Source organism: Hoplias malabaricus, chromosome 13, assembly GCF_029633855.1.
Source record: "Hoplias malabaricus isolate fHopMal1 chromosome 13, fHopMal1.hap1, whole genome shotgun sequence".
Taxonomy (NCBI): Eukaryota; Metazoa; Chordata; class Actinopteri; order Characiformes; family Erythrinidae; genus Hoplias; species Hoplias malabaricus.
In genome coordinates this window covers 18,438,700-18,462,109 of record NC_089812.1, presented here as the reverse complement: position 1 = coordinate 18,462,109, position 23,410 = coordinate 18,438,700, and the positions used below count along the sequence as shown (strand labels likewise).

The 23,410-nt window shown below is 41.0% G+C and overlaps 1 protein-coding gene across 2 annotated transcripts in view; it reads left to right on the top strand.

Moving 5' to 3' along the window:
- Nucleotides 1-23,410, top strand: part of LOC136664864 (arf-GAP with dual PH domain-containing protein 1-like) — a 328,730-nt gene that overhangs the window by 194,377 nt on the left and 110,943 nt on the right. For both annotated transcript variants that reach the window (XM_066642324.1, XM_066642322.1), the window contains exons 5-6: nt 16,125-16,237; nt 17,666-17,812. In XM_066642324.1, the coding sequence (XP_066498421.1) occupies nt 16,125-16,237; nt 17,666-17,812 (260 nt within the window). The remainder of the gene's footprint in view (nt 1-16,124; nt 16,238-17,665; nt 17,813-23,410) is intronic.

Sequence of the window (23,410 nt, the reverse complement as noted above, 5' to 3'; positions counted from 1 at the left end):
CTCTGAACTGGTTTAAAATGGAATTAGTGCTTTCTGGAATAGAACCTGCTGTTTCTGGGACATATTGAAAGCCAATGTCTCTAAACTTTGTCTTGTTTACAAATTGCTGTGTCATTTCTGGCATCGTCATCAGCATCATCCAAACCAGTGACAATCTCCTCTTCAGAAATTTTGACTCTGGGATGTCTCATGCATGTTATTTTCAACATGTTCTTTTGGTTCTCCTGAACCTGCAGCATCTCCTCCCTCTATGAAAGGCTTCTCTACACTTAGTGCTTTAACACAATGAGATAAATGATACCAAGTTGGAGACCTTTAACTTGGACCACAGTTCCAGTACTGTGAACAACTTCAAAAGGTTTTCCCAGTGTTCATTATACCATTTTCTTCTAAATACTTTCACAAACAACTTGTCTGCAGGCTGCACTGTATTCTTCCTTTGCTCACACAGCCTCTCCTGCTCCTCCTCTTTTCTTTACTTTTCTGAAATGTATGTAATATTCTTTTATGTAAATTAGTATGAAACATATGCCCACATGTCATCTTCTAAAAGGGCTAAGCTTGGACCTTCCCCACTTATACGCAAACACGGCTTTGGCCTGTCATCAACTCATGAGGAGTCATGTGTAAATCACGCAGCTCACTTGAGCGACACACCATTAATGCTAATGGAAGTGCTACTATCCAATTTAATTAACCATTCATTTTTTCACAAATCACTTGACTTTGCGGATGGTACAAAGCACCCAGACACTGTTTAATTCCCAATTTTTGCAAAATTAATTTCACTGTTTTTTCCACAAACTCTTTCCCATTATCTGATGATATCCAATCTGGAAGTCCCCACCTGCTTATAACTTATCTACACAAAAACTTGGCAAAAGATTGAGCATCTTTATGCTTAGTTGGACAAACCTCAGGCCATCGTGAAAATCTATCCACAACAACCAGCATATAGTTTTTACCTCCAACTGGATTTATCATGTCAACAAAATCCGCAACTAACTCACGCATAGGACCTCTTGGTGTTGGAATGTATCCAGGAGGAACCCTCCTCTGGAGTTGGTATGTTCTCAGCTTGATTTACTGTGATGCACCTCGCTAGGGTGACATCTTCTTCTAGGAGCCTATGATAATCTCTAATTCTAGGCATAGTTAAAGTATATTTACCATAGTTTAAGAGATTTCTGAGACTATGATGCATAAGAATCTGTCACTGGATCATTGTGACAGATGATGCTTTCTCATACATCAAGTACACTATAGAGTTATAAGTACTCTAGTACGCTATAGAGCAATGGTGGGAGTTCCCCAGTTCCACTTCTGAAAAAACAGTAGAAAAATAAGCAATCGGTTGGGGATTTGTTCCCGTACCTGTTGGCTGACAAAGAACTGCACGTGCATATTTACCTCCAGTAGAAGTGGACACATATAACAAAAATTCTTAGAATATTCTGGAAGACCTAATGCTGGAGCCTCTTGTAACCTTTGTTTTTTTATTGTCTCAAAAGCTAAAAGGCCATCCTGTGTCCATGAAAGATTACAATAAAGCTGAGCATTGCCTGTATCTTTAATCATAGCTCTCAAAGGCCTTGTAAAACTAGCATAGTCCTCTACCCATGCTGGGGAATACCCTGCAATACCCAAAAATGTCATCACATCTCTGACTGTTCTGGGCTTGGGAGCTTTGTGAATAGTTTCTAACTGCTTATCAGAAATACATCTGTGTCCCTGTATTATAGTCTGACCCAAATAAAGTCTACAACTTTTTCTGAGAGATTTTGTTCCCTTTCTCTGGCAGCATCTGTAACAAAGTGATTTAATTTTTATGGCATGTTTTCTCATCTGGTGCAAAAAGAAGAATATCATCCATGTATTGAATGACAGTACTTTTTAAACTTCTGATCTACCCCTATTAGATCATCTTTCAATATTTTATTGAGAATGTGAGGACTATGTTTATATCCCTGTGGTAATCTCTTATACTCATAGAATTGGCCTTTGTATGTGAACCCAAATAAACCCTGGCTTTCTATACTTAGTGGAACACTAAAAAATGCACCTAATAAATCTAATACTGTGAAATATCTGGAGGAATTTGGGCTAACAAAATATGTGGATCTGGCACTTCAGCTGGAAAGTCTGCTACTACTTCATTTACTGCTCTCAAATCATGTACTAAATTATAATAGTTATCTGGCTTCTTCACAGGCAACAAAGGTGTATTACTTTGTGGATTCTTCAGAACATCTGCTTTCACAAGGCCTTCAATTTGTGGTTCGATCCCTTTGATTGCTTTTTCGTTCAAAGAATACTGAGGCTTCCATGGAGGTTTTGTTCCTGGTCGTAGTTCAACTGTCACTGGTTGAGCTGATTTCACAAATCCAATGTCAATGCTATGTTGTGACCATAAACATTTTGGAACATATCGCAGCATTTCCTCTTTCAGAGAATCTGAATCCATCTTCACATTGCAAAGTGACTCGTGTCATCCTGATGACTTGTGGCTGTAAATAAATCACTGATCTTCACTCCTCCAGATGGAAAGCTTCTCTTTCAGTGGTTCAAAGACAACTTCTTCTGCTTCTGCCATCATTTCACCTATTTGTTTCAGCTCTCAGTCCTCAGGCACCAGCAAAGTCACATGTGGTACACTCTTTCCAATATCAAACTCTTTATGCAAATAATCATTTTTATCTATCTTCATAGCAGCTCCTTGTGGTCCCAAATTTATGCAACATGAGCGTAATTCAACTTGCTTTGGTTGATGACTCAACCATTGCTCTGCTTCTGATTGTTCATATCCTTAAAGTATTTCAGTGTACAGTGAAATGGATACTCTGGAACCCTGCATCAGGCATTTTTGCTACAATAAACTTCTCCCACAGCTTGGCTGGATCCAAAAATTCTTCTCTAAGAATTCCATTCCAAAATACTGAAGAAGCTTTAGTCTCCGCTTTCATCATCAATTGATCAATTATATCACTTGGCACTTCCACCAGGCAGCTGTTTGGTGTACATTTTATTGTACAATTCTGTCTGCACAAAGCATCTCTTCCCAAAAGTGCAATAGGTGTATGTTTTGATACCAGTATGGGTATTGTAGTATTCAGATGTTTATAGCAGAGCTCAATTGGTTCTGTGAGAGGAATCAGCTGTTTTACTCCCTCAAACCCATTGTCCGAATCATCTGACCAGACCTGGGGAGGTGTGTAGCATCTTCAGGCCGAATACAGGTGAAAGCAGCTCCACTATCTGCCATTGTCAATTGTTGATTATTTATTTTCACCTCTTTTGTTGGATCTCTCTCTCTAAAGTTCTCCGGGCATCCCTAGAATCCTGGTTCCGGGCCCCTATAAGGGTTCACAGGTCCTTCTCTGAATCCTCCTCTGAAGTTTCCTCCTGTCCTGTGGCACTGACGTGCAAAATGACCAAACTGTCCACAATTGTAGCACACTTCAGGAGGCTGCTGAAAGTTCAGATTGAATCTTCTTGGTCTTCCTCTTCCTACATTTCCTTGACCTCTTTCTCTCCAAGTCTGCACCTGACCAAACACTGGCTGTGGCCAGGAAGTCACTGGAACATATAATGTTGACTGGCACACTTGAGGTTGAGTCTGATCCAGATGTGGTCCTGGCTGATTAGGAGTCTGACTCTGTATGACTACAGCCTGTTTCTTGTATTTGGTTCCTGTATTTGGTTCAGCGTTCTGAGGGTCTCTTCATCCTGTATTTTCTGATCATGTTCCTTCTTTCTATATAGCTCCACTTGATGGGCTATATGATCATTAGACATTCTTTGCTATGCTTCCAAGACCCACTACTTCTGCCAGTTTGCTTCTCACTGGTAAGGGTAGTCCCTTCTTTAATTTGGCTCACAAAATTGACTGCTCCATCTGATTTAAGTCTGGGTCATTTCCTGTGACGTTTCTTCATACCTGATGGACTCTTGACACATAGGCTCTCAGGTTTTCTTCCTCTCCCAAAGGCTCAATCAGAATATTGTCAGGATGAACATTAGTTGGAAATGTATCTTTCAACGCTCTCCATATTCGACCTCTAATTTCAGAAAACAACTCTGGATCATTAACAGCTGTTCTTACATATCTATCTAGGCTCACTTTCTGTAGAATTTCTTCAATGGCTGGAACCACCAGGAGATTTGCCAAAAGTCTCTTTATGTCTACTATTTCAGGCTGTGTTCCCACCAGAATCTCTTCCAAGGAAAACCAATTCCAAGGAAATCCAAATCCTCCATCTTCCAGAGTAGGCAACTTTTCCATGATATCTGACATATCTGTATTCTGCCAAGGCTTGCATTACAAATTCTGTCCATGGACGATCACTGGACACATCTTTTCAAATGTCTTCTCTTTGCTTGGGCATAATGTATATTGTCTTTCAGATTTTTTAGTGTCTTCATTTTTCAGTTTTTCCTTATATATCTGCAATTCTTTCAGTTGTGTCTCCAGTGCTTTTTGGCTTTCTGAGCTAAGGGCATTATCTAAGTTCAATAAACATTGGTCTATACGTTTTTCTACTTCTCTTAAAGCTCTCTGTCTGTCTTCTATTTTTGTACTGGATGTTGCAGGAAAGAATCCTCTTGCAGAGAAAGATCCCTTACTATTCCAACCATCATCACTGCCTTCATTCTGTTTCATCAGAACTTCCATCTCTTGAGTCCTCGTTCCTTCTACTCACATCTCCTCTTTTTTCTCCTTTACCCAGTATTCTTCCGATTTCTGTGTCATATCCACCCATGACCTTCTCCTGGTCACTCAGATCATCATCATCTCCAACTGTCCTCCTTCTCAGGTCACCTCTAGTCTGCAGACATAGAGTTCTCTTATTGTTATTGGAACTTGGATACAGTTTTATTGTTGTCTCTGCTTATCCTGTTTCAATGATGTATTCATCTTCATCCTGAATGTGATAGCTTCCTCCTTGACTGATTACTGGAAGCTGAGGATAGACTTCCACAGTTTTCGCTTCCTTCTCATAAGGTGGTGATGTCTTAACTGAGTCCATGTGTGAAAAAGGAACATTAACTTCTGCCATTTGTTTTTCTATTTCCTTAGCACGCTGACCTATTGCTCCTGCACTTTTCTCCCTCTTTTCTTTTGCAGCCTTTATCAGTTTCTGACTCTCTTGTTCCAATAACTGGATAATGCCAAGATCTGTTTGTTTTTTTTCCTTTCACTTTTTTCTCCTTGATGCCCTTTCTTCTGTCTTGCTTTGTATGTTGATACAAGTACCTCCATTGTTTTAATTACATCTGGGTTAAATGACCCCTCTACCGGCCATGGTTGGTCTATGTAAGGCCATGGCTTATGAAATTTTGCAGATATTTTATTAAAAAATCTTTTTTTAACTATATCAACAGGAGTAACCCCTTTTGAAACATTAGAGCCAATTTTTGGCATAATAATGGCTCAATACGTTCCCAGCTTACACTTTTTAAAAATATTTCTCCCCCTTTTTCCTCTGTTTTTAAGCCACTATATTACCACAAATTAAACCCAAATTGAATTTGCCAACTTCAGAGAAATCAAACCTTAATATGCAATACAAATTCACACCACTAAATCCCCTTTACTAAGTATTACAATTACTAAGTACACTGTAAACTTAGATGTAGATAATTATTCTATAACTACCTTGCAAATGAAGTATATACAAAGTCAATGTCATGTTCGGTAAAACAAATAATGGACTAAATGCAAAGACATAAAAAAAAAAAATCAATGAATTTCTAACTATTACTTTTTAATAATGAGACCTATTAATGATTATACCTAAATGTATTAATGCAGGTGTTTGTGAAAGATAGTTTGTGGATAAAAATATAACTGGCCTTTTCTGAAGTCTGCTCTGGGTGACTTCAAACTTCACCCCCCCTTTTTCTTTTTGGCCAGCTGCCCACTGTCTGTGGTCCTCCACTGTCTCTGCTTGTCTCACACACCCCACAGGTTAAGGGAAACAGACAAATAGAAATGTAATACATTGAGCTTACTTTTTGGTAATTAAACATTCAATATGATTATTTGTATTTTATTTACCGACACTTTAGTTCATTCATAATATTTTATCCTTCTTTCAATATTGTATGATTATTTTACAGTGTTTTCATTGGCTTAAGGCCAGAATAACTCCCCTTTTCTAAACAGCACAGAGAAAGAGTCAGAAAGTGATTGATGGCAAAGAAAAACAAAGTTCATCCTCAATAAAGCATACTTTAACATCTGGTTTTGCTTTCCCAGTTTAAACATAAATATGTCACATATCATTCTACAGTCACTATGAAGTTAGTTTCAACACTGCATTTGGTTCTTAAAAACATAGTATATCAATATTATTTTAGTAGTTGCAAGTTGTATTTTAACATATAAAAACATTGCAGTTGTATGTTTGAAACCCTAGAAATCATCACTGTCAAACACTTTGACAGTTTATTTCCAATATTAACATATTAGTAACACTTTTACATTTATCAGTTGCAGTGGCGGATGCTGGTCTTTCAAGGAGGGGAAGCTCAATTTCGGCCTACATCATAAAATGTGTCGGTTTATTTATACGTAAATTCTACCCTCCGTTCCTTTACAAGAAAATGATCTGTGACCCTGTCGTTCCAATATTAACATATTAGTAACACTTTTACATTTATCAGTTGCAGTGGCGGATGCTGGTCTTTCAAGGAGGGGAAGCTCAATTTCGGCCTACATCATAAAATGTGTCGGTTTATTTATACGTAAATTCTACCCTCCGTTCCTTTACAAGAAAATGATCTGTGACCCTGTCGTACCAACAAGGCATCTTTTCCAGGGACTTGACTAGTGTCCTCTCAATGGCCAGCAGAGCTAGGCTGCTTAAACGGCCTTGGCCCATGTGAAGTGTGTCCGCCTGTGCTCCCACGGATCTTTACACCAAAGGATCGCTGATTCGCTCATTTCGCTGTCAATCAAAAAGGGATTCAGCCTCAGACAGATCATCCAATCATCATAAAGAAGCTGAGCGTGCGGGCCAGCGGAGGCCAGCCCACTGCCCCATAGACCCTCAGAGACGCTGAGCATCCGATGGGCGGGACAAAGCCCAGCATTTATCCAATGACTCATCTCGTTTTGCTGCACTTCGCTCCTTCGCTATTGAACTCTGTGGACGCTCAGCGAAGCACTGTGAGAATGATTGAGAGGAAAGCCGCGCCTTTACCAGTGATAAGAAGCTGATTCTGAACAAAAGTTGAGCGTATTGTAGTGCATATTTATTCAATTACATGTACACACAACAGTATATATTTGATCACTTATTTTTTTACATTTTAGGGGAAGTTGAGTTTCCTTTGCAGTCTTAGAGCAATCGCCACTGATCAGTTGGCAGCTAATTATTTGTTTATATAATGTAACAGTACTGCACAAAGATCTAGACACCAGAGATAAGATTTAACTCCTTTTTCTGAGCAGTAAATTTACTAAACCCAAATGAACAACAATGAAGCTCAACATCCAACCAAACAACACACTCTATACACAAATAATAATTCTATCCCCTCCAAATTTCACCTTGCGACAGTTTTTACCCTAAACAGAGTGCCTCTATTTTATCAAACTATTGCATTCAAAGATAACCCAAGCAAATTACTGATCCACAAACTCACTCACACCCACTATGTTAAATTTATCCTATATTTCCCATTTCTTTTAGAATATTATACTTTTATATCTACTGTGCTCACATACAACTCCAGACAAGCCCCAAACCCACTGAAAAGAAACAGTTCAAACGAACACAATCTCAGGTGCTCAAACCTCTGCACAACACTGTGCATCATATATTTATACATATATATTTTTTAATTTGCCCAAATAACCATTATATTCTATTTAAACCAAATCAATGTGGCTTTTATCAGTATGTCACAATTTAAAGTCCTTCCATCTCTCTCTTTTCTCTCTTTTTTTTTTAAGTGTGGAATCTAGGCCTTACGCACTTGTCAGAAGAATTCACCTAACAAAAAGTAAAATCTCAAGCGAAATAAGAGGAAATTAGACCCATGATCTCTTTTTTCTCCCGATAAAAGTCAACATATGGAGATTTCAAATGTTCTCCTTTTCCAATACTAATTTAACCTTTAATTCCCATGGTTAAACCTTACAGTTTACCAAATGTACTCTATTAAATTACAGACAGACAGGTTTGTCAGTTGTGATTCCCTTTTAACTATAATTATTACAATTATTACTCAGCTTTTTAACTCCTCTCTCCCCTTTCCTATTCTCAGCATCTAAAAATGTCCTTCAGGAGCCCATTTTATCAAATTGTCCTCTTTAATCATCGAGGTCTCCAACAAAGGCTCATTAACTTTACTTTTTAATTTAATAAAGTCTTCTTTTAATTTAATAAAGGCTCATATTGGAATTATAAATAAACAAAGCCCTCTTATTTAGAGGTCCATGAAATAATTTACAATAACTGCACGAACGTGAACGAAGCTCATAAAATTTTACCATTACAACGTTCTTTCCCTATTAATTTCTAAGTCTCATTTTTCATCCCATTTCTTATATGCTTATCTCTTGGCTAAGACTTTCTTCACTCTGACATTCTCTGGACAGAGGTGTCCCTTACCCCCCTTTTTCTAAACACACACACAGAAAATGTATGTCTCCTTACAGAGAAAGTGAGAGACCAGCTCTGCATCCACACACACTCATGACAGACTAAAAGAAGGGAGGAGGGATGTCCACACTCACAAACATAGATCTTTCCCTTTAACCATAACACACACATATAGACTCAGAGGTAGAGAGAGGATGAGGAAGGGAGGGTGAGCGAGAGACACGCTCACATGCACACACACACGTGCATACAGATGGACTATCCCCCTTTTTCCCTCACTAAGCCCACACACACACACACACACACACACACAGACATCATCCATCAAACCCAGCAGTGCTTATACATAGACAAACCAGTAAAACTTACACACTAAACACATCATTTTATCAACATTTAACACAAATTCTTCATAGTAGACTCATTCACACTTTAACAGCATGCTTTTAATTTCACTCATTCAATGTTCTGATTGATTTTAAAAAAGGTGTCTACTGCTTATCATGATGTTTGTGAGGTCCTCATTGGAACTTTGATGGTACCATTGAATTACCACCTGCCACTACTCCCTCTTGGGGCATCCTTTCCTTGACAATTAACATTCAGGAGGGAAAATATATTCAGGAGTCTCTGACACAGAGTTTCATCAATCCCTCTATATGTCCTGTTGTCTAAGTATATATTACACTTCTGGACACACTCTCGAGACAGTGGGAAGTACACTAGGTGTTGCCTCACACTCCTATTCACCCTTCCAAATGTATCATTGCACCACTACAGTGGAAAATTGATAGAGTGATAGAAACGGCTGAGCCAGACCCAGCTGGATATTCTCCGAACAAGGTACACTCAGCTTTTTGAGATCGGGTTATGCTTTGGGGACATACACCTGTCTTTGGACATCTAGAAAACTTGCACACCCTGGAATTTCTGCAGAGAAATTTCTGGTGGCCCAATATGGCTAGGGGTGTTTGGCAGTTTGTGGCAGCCCTCTCCCTGATCACACTTGTCCCTGGACTTCATTACATCTAGGGGTTTGCTAGATAGATAGCAGCTTTTCCTTCCATTTGTCACATCTTGACACTTTCTGGTTTGTTTTCCTCTTTCTATGTGTCTCTCTTCGTTGTTTTCCTATCTCTGCACATGGCTTTGTTTATGTTCACTCTAGCTCCGCCTTTGTTCCGCCTCCTCATCGTTTCCCTTGTTATCCGTTTCAGCTGTTTCTTGTTAAGTTCATGTATTTAAGCCCTCTTCCCTCACTTCCTGGTATCGGTCATTTTGAGTTTGAGTTTGTTAATTTGTTTGTTTCTTTGTTTCATTGTGAATTGTGTTTGTGTTTGGTTTTGTTCATGTGTTGTTCTCTAGCTCGTTTCTCGTTGTCTCCTGCCTGTTTCATGCTCCAGTCCAGTTTAGTGTTATTCCGTGTTTCGTGTTTAACTTCAAGTCCGTTTGTTTTGTTATTCCTCTTTATTAAATCTTCTGTGTTATAGCGAGTGTGTCCGCCCTCCCTGAATCTACTCATCACACCCCGCGTGACAGAATGACCGATCTGAATAAGGACACAGCTAGCACGGACTACCCGTATAGGAGATGTGTAATTCGCCGGACTCCGTTCCGCACAGGCCCCAAGGATCCGATGGAGGAGGCTTTAAGAGCGGCCGCGGAGTGGAGCCAACGGCTGCAGCTCATCTCCGGTGCGGTTCCTTTCTCCCGAACAGAAGACTCGATTCAGGAATCGAGTGATTCCTCCAGCGGGAATCGACGGAGCCGGAGGAGAAAACAGGCTGGAAGCTCCCCTTCGCTGGAGGATTATCCCCTCAGGTCCGGGGAAATTCTTGGGGGGGGGGTTATGTGTAGGGGCTGTTAGCCTCTTACCGCAGGACAACGCAGGTGAGGCTAACAGTGGCGCACCTCTGAGGGAATCCCTCAAGAGTGCGCCCATCAGACCCCCTAAACCTCATAAAGCCTCAACTCGTGCTCGGCGAGCAGCACGAGCACCTGCCTCGTTGGACGCCTCAGCTCCAGTTTCCGAGAGCACGGCGCCAACGGCTGCTCCAGTTTCCCTGAGCGCGGTGCCTACGGCCGCGCCTGTCTCCCTGAGCGCGGTGCCTACGGCCGCGCCTGTCTTCCTCAGCGCGGTGCCTACGGCCGCGCCTGTCTTCCTCAGCGCGGCGCCTCCGGCCGCGCCTGTCTCCATGGACGACGTCGCAGATTCTTCTGCCTCCGTGGACGTCGTTGCTAGGACCCCAGTTCCTAAACACCGCTCTGCGCTCACTCCTGACCTCCAGGAGAAGCTTACAGGCCTCATGGCACGCCTGGAGCTCTCCTTGAAGGCGGCGTCCGCTTCTCCTGTCTTCGAAGGAGCGACGCCCGCCTCTTCTGTCTCCGTGGACGACGTTGCAGATTCCTCTGCCTTCGTGGACGTCGTCGCACGTTCTCCAGTCTCCGTGGACAACGTCGCAGATTCCTCTGCCTCCGTGGACGTCGTCGCACGTTCCCCAGTCTTCGTGGACGACGGCGCAGATTCCTCTGCCTCCGTGGACGTCGTCGCACGTTCCCCAGTCTTCGTGGACGACGGCGCAGATTCCTCTGCCTCCATGGACGTCGTCGCACGTTCTCCAGTCTCCGTGGACGACGGCGCAGATTCCTCTGCCTCCGTGGACGTCGTCGCACTTTCTCCAGTCTTCGTGGACGTCGTCGCAGTTCCGTCTGCCTCCGTGGATGACGTCGTCGCAGTTCCGTCTGCCTCCGTGGATGACGTCGTCGCAGTTCCGTCTGCCTCCGTGGATGACGTCGTCGCAGTTCCGTCTGCCTCCGTGGACGTCGTCGCAGTTCCGTCTGCCTCCGTGGACGTCGTCGCAGTTCCGTCTGCCTCCGTGGACGTCGTCGCAGTTCCGTCTGCCTCCGTGGACGTCGTCGCAGTTCCGTCTGCCTCCTTGGACGTCACTGCAGGTTCCCCTGTCTCCGTGGACGTCGTCGCAGGGTCTCCAGTCTCCGTCAGTACGGCTCCCTCAGCCGCTTCTGCCCCTGAGACTGTGGCTCCGGCCGTTTCGAAGCCAGTGACTGTGGCTCCGGCCGTTTCGAAGCCAGTGACTGTGGCTCCGGCCGTTTCGAAGCCAGTGACTGTGGCTCCGGCCGTTTCGAAGCCAGTGACTGTGGCTCCGGCCGTTTCGAAGCCAGTGACTGTGGCTCCGGCCACTTCTGAACCTGTGACTGTGGTTCCGGCCCCAAGGACTTCGAGGCCAATCCCCAGAACTGTACTCAGGCTGGCACCTTGGACAGTCCCTCGGACTTTTGCCAGTCCTGGGTACCCTGCAGTTGTATTTGTTCCTGTATCTGTCCCTGTTCTGGTTCCTGTCTCTGTCCTTGTCCCTGTGCCCGTGTCAGCCTTGGTCTCTGTTCCAGTCCTGGTCACTGTATTCATGTCAGTCTCTGTTAATGTCTTGGTTCCTGTTCCCCTGCCTAGTCCAGTCCAGTACCCTGTTAAACCCTTTGTCCAGACCCATGTCCAGTTCCCAGTCCCATCACCTGTCTTGTCACGTGTATCTGCTCCTGTTCCGTCTCAGTCCCCATTTAGTGTTCAATCTAAGGTCCAGTCACGTGTGTTTTCTCCTGTCTTCTCTCGTTCCCCTTCTCTTCTTTCTACTTCAGTCAAGTGTCCGTTTAAGTCCCGTCCCGTATCACCATTTCTATTTCCTGTTCCATCTTGAATCTTTTGGTTTCCTGTTTTTGGTTCTTCTGGCCCCCTCCTGCGCCAGCTCCTGGAGAGTCTCGTTTTTCGCGCTCCGGGAGTTGCGCGTCTTGGGGGGGGGGGGGGGGGGCGTCTGTCACATCTTGACACTTTCTGGTTTGTTTTCCTCTTTCTATGTGTCTCTCTTCGTTGTTTTCCTATCTCTGCACATGGCTTTGTTTATGTTCACTCTAGCTCCGCCTTTGTTCCGCCTCCTCATCGTTTCCCTTGTTATCCGTTTCAGCTGTTTCTTGTTAAGTTCATGTATTTAAGCCCTCTTCCCTCACTTCCTGGTATCGGTCATTTTGAGTTTGTTAATTTGTTTGTTTCTTTGTTTCATTGTGAATTGTGTTTGTGTTTGGTTTTGTTCATGTGTTGTTCTCTAGCTCGTTTCTCGTTGTCTCCTGCCTGTTTCATGCTCCAGTCCAGTTTAGTGTTATTCCGTGTTTCGTGTTTAACTTCAAGTCCGTTTGTTTTGTTATTCCTCTTTATTAAATCTTCTGTGTTATAGCGAGTGTGTCCGCCCTCCCTGAATCTACTCATCACACCCCGTGTGACACCATTGTTTCATTTCCCTGTTTTGTCCTTTGTTCCTCCTTTCTGATATTTGCAGAATTAACCATTTTAGGTCAAACCTCACGTGTTTAATGTGTGAGCTCCCGTAGAACAGTGGTCATTTCCGCAACTCTCAATTTCTTTTGTTTCTCACCTTCAAGTCCATATAGCTCAGTGGGATAAGTTGTTGCCTCTCACTAAGCTAGAACTGGTTCAAGCCCCCCTGATTGCATGGTTGTATTTATCTGCTTCTGAATTTATAAACAACTGATAGCTGTCCCCTTACATACACCTCTTGTGTGTCTTACTTTTGTGCACTTTCATTAGTGTTCTTGAGATAAAAGGTGCCTGGAGGAGAAGACAGTACTTCACAGGACAACACACACTCACACATTCACTCACACATACAGACACTTTCGAGTTTCCAGTCTACCTACCAATGTGTCCTTGTAGACCATGGGAGGAAACCAGTATGGAAGCAAATATGTCTCATCAGACTTTGAAATATTTGTAGCACTGAATTTTTTTTTTTTTTGCACTGAAATTATGCATCTGAATAAAATGGCTCTTGAATAGAATCTTGAATTTTCAAGAACACGTTTTCACTGTTATTATTTAAAGTTAATAAATTCAGATAAAAAAAAATTCAAGCTCAAAAAAATTCAAACAATATATTTCGAAGTTGCTCAAATTCGACAGAAGAAATTCAGATACCAAAATACAAGTTACAAAAAATTCAGAGTACACATACCAAGGATAAGCAATCGATTCATTTGGATTTTCTCTTTCACCTTAAATGCTGCACTAGTTGCATTCTGTCTCCGGTAGAAGGGGAAATACGAACACAACTTCCATACCGTGGAAAATCTACACATTTAGCTTCCTTCCGTGGATATTATCTCTTTATTTTCAAAGTGTCTCAAAAATCAGAAAGACTCACTAAAGACACAATATAACAAACCAGAGAAAGTTTTTTCCTGGTCTAGTGACGCCATTCTCTCCTTCTGGTGAGCTCTGCATACCATCACACCCTGAACACATCATCAGAGCACTGCTGTGCTTCACTCAAGTAGCATTGGAGTTACCATGACAATGCTGTTAACGGAGTGGGATAGAAAATGTGCAGTGGATTAAAATAATTTGCACTCTTGCTTGGTATATAAATGTAAACCTCCTTCTCCAGTGATATTTTTTTCTCATTTATCTGCCACTAAAAACCAAATTATTTTCTTATTATGGAGATTTATCACATTCTCTCAACATTCTGTACAACCTCTGCCAATATTATAATACTTGGGTATATGAATATCTATGTCAACACCTCCTCCTGCTGCTTTGCAACTGAATTTTTTCAACTACTGGACGGTTTCAAACTCAGGCAACTTGTCCCCACACAACAAAGGACACATTCTTGATAAATGTATTACTGATTCTGTCTGTGACCATAACTTGCATGTATATGATATGGGTGTGTCTGACCATAAGACCGTTTCTATGTAGATGCCATATTTGTCTCACCTTAGCAAACACAACTGACAAATTTATTCAGGAATTTGAAAAATATCAACCCAGATATCATGACTGTTGACTTACAGCATCTTCTTCATTCAGACTTCACATCGGTAAATGGTGCAGTGGGCTTTTATAAAGTAAATTTGTGCAGCATTCTCAACCTCCATGCCCCTGTAAAAACTAGAACAGTTACCTCCTCTTGCTCAGCCCTCTGGTTGACCGGTGAGCTACAGAAGATGAGCAGCATCACAAAGCTTCTGGAGAGTGTGGAAATATGACCAAATTACTTCCATTCTCTATGTTCTTCACTGGCATTCTGTCTCTGCCCACATCGAATACAAGATATCCCTTCTTACTCAGCAGTGCATGTATAGCAATGCCCCTTCCTACCTCACCCCACTAACCTTATCACAATCTATCCACTCTAAAACCTCAAATCGTGAATTTAAAAAAAAGGACTCAAAGCATTCCTGTTTAGAAGAATGTATAACTCATAAGTAATCTGCTGATGTTTTTTAATCTCCTATTTCTTTTTCTCATAAAACTGCTTTACCTTGTAGCACTAATATTTTTTTTTAAATGTAAAGTGCATTATAAATAAAGTGTATTATTATTATTTTCCTTGAAAAGAAAAAATATACATATCCAGTTACAGGAAATTAAAGAAATAAATATAAGTAGTTCATGTATACCTTTTGTCATCATAAATGGCATGTATTACTATTTACTCACACATATTCGCGATTTAAAAATATAAATTCAATAGGATGGCACTTCAGTTGCTGCCACACAGCCCCAGGGTACTGAGGTCCTGGTTTCCATCCACTTCTCAGGTAACTGTCTGATCTCCACATGCATGGATTTGTCTAAGTGCTCTGGTTTCCTCCCATTATCCAAAAAATATGTTAGTAGATGGATTGTCTGTGATATTGCCCTGTGTGTGTGAGTGAGAGAGACAGAGAGAGAGAGAGAGAGAGAGAGAGAGAGTGCATAGCGAGATCCAGTTTTCAAACTAGATAACTTGTATTTCTATGATGGACGAACGATTCACGCTATGCAACCATCTTGCGTTTCCTTTTCGAAATTCAGACTTATGGTTTTCTTATGTCCTCCACTATGTGTACTCTCGGTTAAAACCATACTACCATGTACTCATGTGTTTCTGTCCCATCCAATCTGCCACATGGAAGCAACATGTAGGAGAACCTAAACACAGAGGCCAACCAAGTGTCACAAACGAAAATAAACATGATGTGTCTTTTGTTTAGATGTTTTGACTTTAGCAAATATTACAGTGAATATAAAGAAAAAAGTTTCAGCCAACAAAGTTAATACCACCAGTGTATTTAAAGCCCATTCATGAACAGTGCATTGCTAAAAAACAATAAAAATCAAATCATACATATTTATATAAAAGCCCCCTCCAGTGTGTGTTCCCTCCTTGTGCCCAATGATTCCAGGTGCCTATCTAGACCCACCGCGACCCTGAACTGGATAAGCGGTTACAGATAATGAATGAATTAATATTTATATAAAATATTTTTTAATTCTTCCTTAATATAAGTGACCAGTATGTTAGTTGTGTGTTCAGATCAAGGAAGCTATTGATTTTTCTTCCAATTTAAGGTGAATAATGACTGAGACGCCTCTGTATCTGCTTTAAGAGCTTAATTTGTGTGTGTTTTAGTAAACCCCTCCTGTTCTTGTATACACAGGCTACAGGGAAGGGTTTCTCTGGAAACGAGGGCGAGACAATGGCCAATTCCTGAGTCGAAAATTTATTCTCTCTGAGCGGGAAGGAGTACTGAAGTACTTTAACAAGCATGATGTGAGTTACCTATGTCAAAATTCTCACTTTCTCTTATGTTTAGCTGGGTTTATTTTATTAAGCAAGTGTGCACAATTGCAAACTTCCTATATTGCCAGAGGTCCAGTGTACCACTAGAAATGTTGAGAACATTGGGCATCTCATTATTGTGAAACATTTGATTCTACTCCCCAAATTCAATTTAATGGAGCTAAATCAATGCCCGCTGGTTGACCTCTGGCCAATATATATATATATATAAGTGGCGTTTGCTCTAAGACTGCAAGGGAAGCTCAGCTTCCCCTAAAATGTAAAAAAAATAAGTGATCAAATATATACGGTTGTGTATACATGTCATTGAATAAATATGCACTACAACTCAACTTTTGTTCAGAATCAGCTTCTTATCACTGGTAAAGACTCAGCTTTCCTCTCAATCATTCCCGCAGTTTCACAGTGATTTAAACAGTGTGTTCACAGAGTTCAATAGCAAAGCAGCGAAGTGCAGTGAAACGAGACGAGTCATTGGATAAATGCTGGGCTTTGTCCCGCCCATCGGACGCTCAGTGTCTCTGGGGGTCTATGGGGCAGTGGGCCGGCCTCGGCTGGCCCGGACGCTAAGCTTCTGCATGATGATTGGATGATCTGTCTGAGGCTGAATCCCTTTTTGATTGACAGCGAAATGAGCGAATCAGCGATCCTTTGGTGTAAAGATCCATGGGAGCACAGGCAGACACACTTCATATGGGCCAAGGCCAAAATTTTAATAAACAAACAGCTTTGATAACAGCTTTGCATATTCTTGCTGTTCTCTCGAACAGATTCATGAGGTCATCACCTGGAATTGGTTTTAGTGAACAGCTGAAACCATAACTTGGTATGTGCAGAAGTAGGGCTGGTCCTATACAGTGAATAGCCCTATGCCACAAATGACTAATGAGAATCTTTATGGTGTAACAGGAAGTGTTGCCATCACACAGCTCCAGGGTCCTGGAGTTGTGGTTTTGTGTCCCGCTCTGGGTGACTGTCTGTGGGAGATTTGTGTGTTCTCCCCAAGTCCGTGTGAGCTTCCTCTGGGTGCTCTGGTTTCCTCCCATGGTCCAAAAACACACAATGGTAGGTGAACTGGTGACTCAGAACTGTCCATATGTGTGAGTGTGACACCCTACAAAGGACAGGCATCCCCCCCAGGGTGTGTTCCTGCCTAGCGTTCCGTGATGCCTGGACCCACCAAGACCCTGAAGTGGATAAGCCTTTACAAAGAATGACTGAATCTTTGAATGAATCTTTTTGTAAAAGCATTTAATGAATTAATATAGATTGTGCACTGCAAAGGGACAATTATCTTGATGTTCATTCAGTATATATCAGGGTTCATTCCATATATATCAAAGTTCATTAAATATTTCCTGTTTGGCTCTCTCTCTCTCTCATATATATATATGGTAGGCCAGAGAGCCCAAGGCCCTGATGAAGATCCAAACTATCAATGCCACCTTCCAGCCAAAAAAAATTGGCAATCCTTTCGGACTCCAAATAACCTACCTGAAGGACAATAGCACCAGGAACATCTTTGTGTACCATGAGGATGGGAAGGTAAGGAACATAACTGTTTAAAGCCCTAGAAACTCCAAATTGTCTGTTTGTTCACTTATCTTCACTTTATTCATTCATCACTTTGTCATTGTCAATCTGTATGCCTATACATTTGTTGCTTAATTTAATGTATGCCAAAATTAATAGGTACCTTTCACGAATAGGTAATTTTGACAATGTTGACAATTTAAGATGTTGCTAAGTCAACAAGCTATTTGTGAGTTCTTCACAATGTGGTGAACCTTGCCCCATCCTTGCATGTGAACTATTAAGCCTTTCGGGGATGCTCCCTTTATACACAATCATGACACTCACCTGTTTCCAATTAACCTGTTTACCTGTGGAATGTTCCTAACAGGTGTTTTTTGAGCAATCCTCAATTTTCCCAGTCTTTTGTTGCCCCTGTTCCAAATCTTTTGGAACAAGTTGCAGGCCTCAAATTCAAAATGAGTGAATATTTGCAAAAAAAGAATAACGTTTATCCATTTGAACATTAAATATCTTGGCTTTGCAGTGTATTCAATTGAATATAGATTGAAAAGGATTTGCAAATCTTCATATTTTATTTATATTTTACACAATGTCCCATCTTCATAGGAATTGGGGTTGTATATATAGCTGCTTTTTTTCTGCTTCAGTAATTTTTTCCCAAACCCAAACAGTAGTGGCTATTAAATTTGTAAGGACAAAATATGCAGATTACCTTCATAATCATGGATTAATTCAGTGCAAATGACTGAAATGGGATCTGAAACCCTTTAACCCAAGTGCCCTTGCTGAAATTCCTTTTTTATTTATGGCCCTCATCCTCTACAAACTGATAACCAAGTGCCTTTCAAGACAGCACCCCTTTCCCCACAGGAAACCCTCATTCTCTTGTCCCTCTTGAGCCTAAAGAGACTTTTACAGATTTTCAATATTAAAAATCTTTTTTCCTTTTGGTAGCATCAAACAAACACATCCACCTAACAACAGAACTTGGTGTAACAGACTGACAACACTCTTGATGGTAAGGATCCTCAGCGTAATTGAAGTCAATTATTTAAAATTGAAACTTTGACAATGAAGCATGGAACAACAAGTGGACAGTCAGAAGGATTATACCACATTACCTCAAAGAAATTTGATTTTTCAATTCGTTTATGCGTATACATTCACATATAATTGTATATCTGGACACAAATATTCTTCATGTGTGTATTCTAGTGCCTTTAACCAGGAAGGAATGAACTATTTCTTCAATTTAAATGTGTATGGTCCTGCATTATTCCTTGTGAATTTAAGCTCTTCTGACCTAGGATGTCATCTGTATATCTATACTAACACATCCATGTGATTCATCCAGAAAAAGATATAGGTACCACTATATGAAATGAGTTGTCTTTGGAATTATTATCACAAGCAAAAAGTGAGCCAATTGATAAATTCATGTTGAGCTCAGGACCTGAATCACATAACAATCACATGTGATACACACATGGACAAAGTTGTTGGTACTTTTGATTGCAGTGATTGTTCAAAAGGTTGTGCAACAAAATGTTAACTACTAAAGGTACATTTATTATCATCAAGGCATATGCCAAGGTACTTATATTCACTCTTCCCACATCAGATCCCTTCAGGGTTGTGATTTTAAAAGTGTTAAATCTATGATATGTGATATGGACAACTGCTTAAATTTAATTTCTCAGCATTTAAAACCAATTTGGGTTTTAAAAAGGCGGACTGTAAAGCATTAAAAGAGTATTGCAGTAACAATGTGGTCAGCTGCACAATATAAGATATGAGTGTCATCAGCAAATAGATGTATTTTGCACCTGACAATGGAGGTGCCAATATTATTTATATAAGATTAAAAACTTTTGGTCCAATAATAGACTCTTGAGGGATACCCTCAGTAATTTGTAACAGTTCTGATTTTCTTTGTCTCAGGACCACACGTTGCTGTCTATTGAATAAATAATTGCTGAACCAGTACTATGGTCAAAATCGATGTTTTGTGAACATTTTAAAAATAAAGAATGCTCAACTGTATCAAACGCTTTAGAGAGATCAATAAAAACGGCTGCAGTGTTTCTTTCAATCAACAGCAGTTAGAAGTGTGGTATCCGAAATTGTGCTGTGCTTCTATCTAAATCCAGATTGATATTCTGAGAGGACTGAGTTTACACATAGCTCATTCATTCACTAGCGATTAAAAAAAATTGTTAAACAAGAGTTTTGATATTGGTCTAAAATGATTAAGTTCTAGAACATCAGCTCCTTTGTGGAGTGGAGTTACTTGTGCTGTTTTCTAGATACTGTGAATTCTGCTTGATGAAATATAGAGAATAAAAATGTATGTAATGTGTTCAAAGATGAGCGGAGAGGCAAGCTTCAGGAAGAAAGGGTCAAGCTTGTCTTTTCCTGAGCTTTTTTTATGTTAATAATGCTTAGGGCTATAGCAACCATATGAGGAGATACTATGTGCAATTTAAAGACCATGGCTTACAGCGAGTGGATTATGTATTTAATTTGAGGAGACTTCTGTATTAGTACTGTCATATAAAGGTCCAGCAGCTACAAAAAGGTTATTAAATGCTTGACAGAGATCTCTTTGATCAGAAATTTGTTTTTTATTTAACAAAATTTGGCTCTGATTTGTTATTGAGTAGCTTAACTGTCTTCCAGAATTTGACACCCTAAGCAGATTTGTAAAGCTAATAATTCAAAGCATTTTTGTTCGGATAGTGTATTTAGTGTTTTTAACTGAACATTGGATTTAACATAAATAGCCACACTGCCACCCCTTGAATTTCTGTCTTATCTGTAGATGTTGTAATTAGTTAGAGCTGCATCTTGATTTTTTATGATTGTTTCAGCCAGGATTCTGTACTAAAATATCTGGATCAGATTGTGAAATAAAAAAAAATTAAGTTATCCAGTTTATCCTGCTGAAGAAGGCTCCTGATGTTTAAATGTATTATGCCTAGGCCTTTTCTTTGACTGAAACTTACAGGATCTGTTAGTAGACTCAGATAAGCAGTTTGAAGTCTGAGAGACAGGATGTTGATAAGACTGTGATAATTTAATACTGATGAGATTAGCTGGGTAATAAAATTAAAATTGTGTTTCTGTTTAATAAATAACTCTGACTGGCTGATCCTAAATCGACAGTTGATTACTTGGATAGCTGAGTACTCATTTCTAGTGTCTGATAGTCATTTCAAGCCAAGGACAGAATAGGATACACAGGTGCTGGTCATAAAAGTAGAAAATCGTGAAAAAGTTGATTTATTTCAGTAATTCCATTCAAAAAGTGAAACTTGTATATTATACTCATTCATTACACACAAACTGATATATTACAAGTGTTTATTTATTTTAATTTGATGATTTTAATTGACAACTAATGAAAACCCCAAATTCAGTATCTCAGAAAATTTGAACATTTTTTAAGACCAATACAAAAGAATTTTTAGAAATGCTGGCCAAATGAAAAGTATAAACATGAAAAGTATGAGAATGTACAGCACTCAATACTTAGTCGGGACTCCTTTTTCCTGAAATACTGCAGCAATTCACATGTTATGGAGTCGATCAGTCTGCAGCACTGCTTAGGTGTTATGAGAGCCCAGGTTGCTCTGATAGTGGCTTTCAGCTTTTCTGCATAGTTGGGTCTGGCATATTGCATCTTCCTATTCACAATATCCCATGGGGTGAAGTTCAGGCGAGTTTGAGACATGGTCCTTAAACCAGGTATTGGTAGATTTTTCACTGTGTGCAGGTGCCAAGTCCTGTTGGAAAATGAAATCTGCATCTCCATAAAGTTGGTCAGCTGCAGGAAGCATGAAGTGCTCTAAAACCTCAACAGTGGCTTGACACAAGGAATGCGACAGCTGAAACCCATGTCTTGCATACGTCTGTGTGTGGTGGTTCTTGAAGCACTGACTCCAGCTGAAGTCCAGTCTTTGTGAATCTCAACCACATTTTTGAATGGGTTTTGTTTCACAATTCTCTCCAGGGTGCAGTTATCCCTATTGCTTGTACACTTTTTTCTACTACATATTTTCCTTCTGTTCACCTCTCTATTAATGTGCTTGGACACAAAGCTCTGTGAACAGCCAGCCTGTTTGCAATTGAAGTCACCATGTGACATAGTTTTGGGCACTAGACCACGACCTCTCCACAACTTCATTTATACCCCTTAACTCTCACACCATCCCTGCATTGTGATTTGTCCGTCACCCACCTGTTATTCTGCCACCATGGATATCGCTCTCTTGGCCTCAGATGATTAAATATTTTCTGCAACCCCTGGTCCCTCATTTACAGGTTTGCAACTTACCCTAGGCTTTGCTCTGTGGTCAAGGTTCCAGCCACTCCTGCTTCAAGTGCCTCAGGCCCCTGATCCAGCCACCTTTGAATGCCGCACTCCGGCTCTAGGCTTTCCCACCACTCCTACCCAGCCTCCCCTCCTCCTCCTTCGCGCCACTCTCTTTGCTCCAGTCGCAAGACTACTCCTCCCGCCAATTCCATTGCTCACGGCAGGCTTTCTCCTCCCACTGCTCCTTCTGCTGCGAATTGGACAGTGGCTGGCCTCCAGAAGACCTTATGGGATCGTGGTATCTTGTTTTCCCACTCAGCCAACAAGAAGATTCTTTTTTTGCGCTGCTCTAGGTTTCTTTCACCGGTCCCAAGCCCACTGCAGCCCAGTCCATCGCACTCGATCACGACATGCTGGTTCCGCCTCGCTGCAGAGGCCGCCATCACTGGCCACCCCCAGAGCTTCCACGCTACCTTCCAGTAAAGCCCTCCCAGCCTCGGACCCTGTAGCTGCTGCCATGTTATCGGGCCTTTCAATCTTTGTCCAAGCTTGCTCGCTGCTACTCACGCCTTGGGCCGGATTGCAGCCGCCACTGCCCTGACCCTCCGGGCTTCAGCTCTGTCACAGGCTCAGGCCCCGCCTCTCCTATATGGGCCCGCCCCTTCCCGGGTTTCTGTGTTTTCTTGACTTACTCCTCCCCTCCCTGCTACCTTTGCTTCTCATTCTCACTCCATCTTCCTCATTCGTTGCCTTCCTCTCCCATCCTTCACGCTTTCTCATCATCTTGACCCCCTCATCCTTATCCTCCTAATGCTCAGCTGTTCAATCCACCATTCGTGCCCCCCAGTCTCCGAAAAATTATCCTGCAAGGTGCGGACATCCACCTTTCAGCCTTATTGTGCCCTACTGTAGCCCCTGTGGCCCCTCGCACGATCGACATACAGTTGTGTTCAAAATAATAGCAGAGTGTTTAAAAACATTAGTTAAGCACAAAATCTTAATAGCAGTTTTTATTTCCATGCATTGGGAACATTGCATACTGTTTTTCAAATCAAAACATGAAGAGAAATTTAAATAATTTTTAACTACTTTACAAAAAATACCAAGCAATTAACATTGGGCTGTTCAAAAAAAAATAGCAGTATCTGCATTTGTCTTTGCTAACTCAAAATATGTACTCTTTTTTTGGGATTTATCATTCCTGTAAATCACTAACCTAATATTTAGTTGAATAACCACAGTTTTTTAGAACTGCTTCACATCTGTGTTGCATAGAGTCAACCAACTTCTGG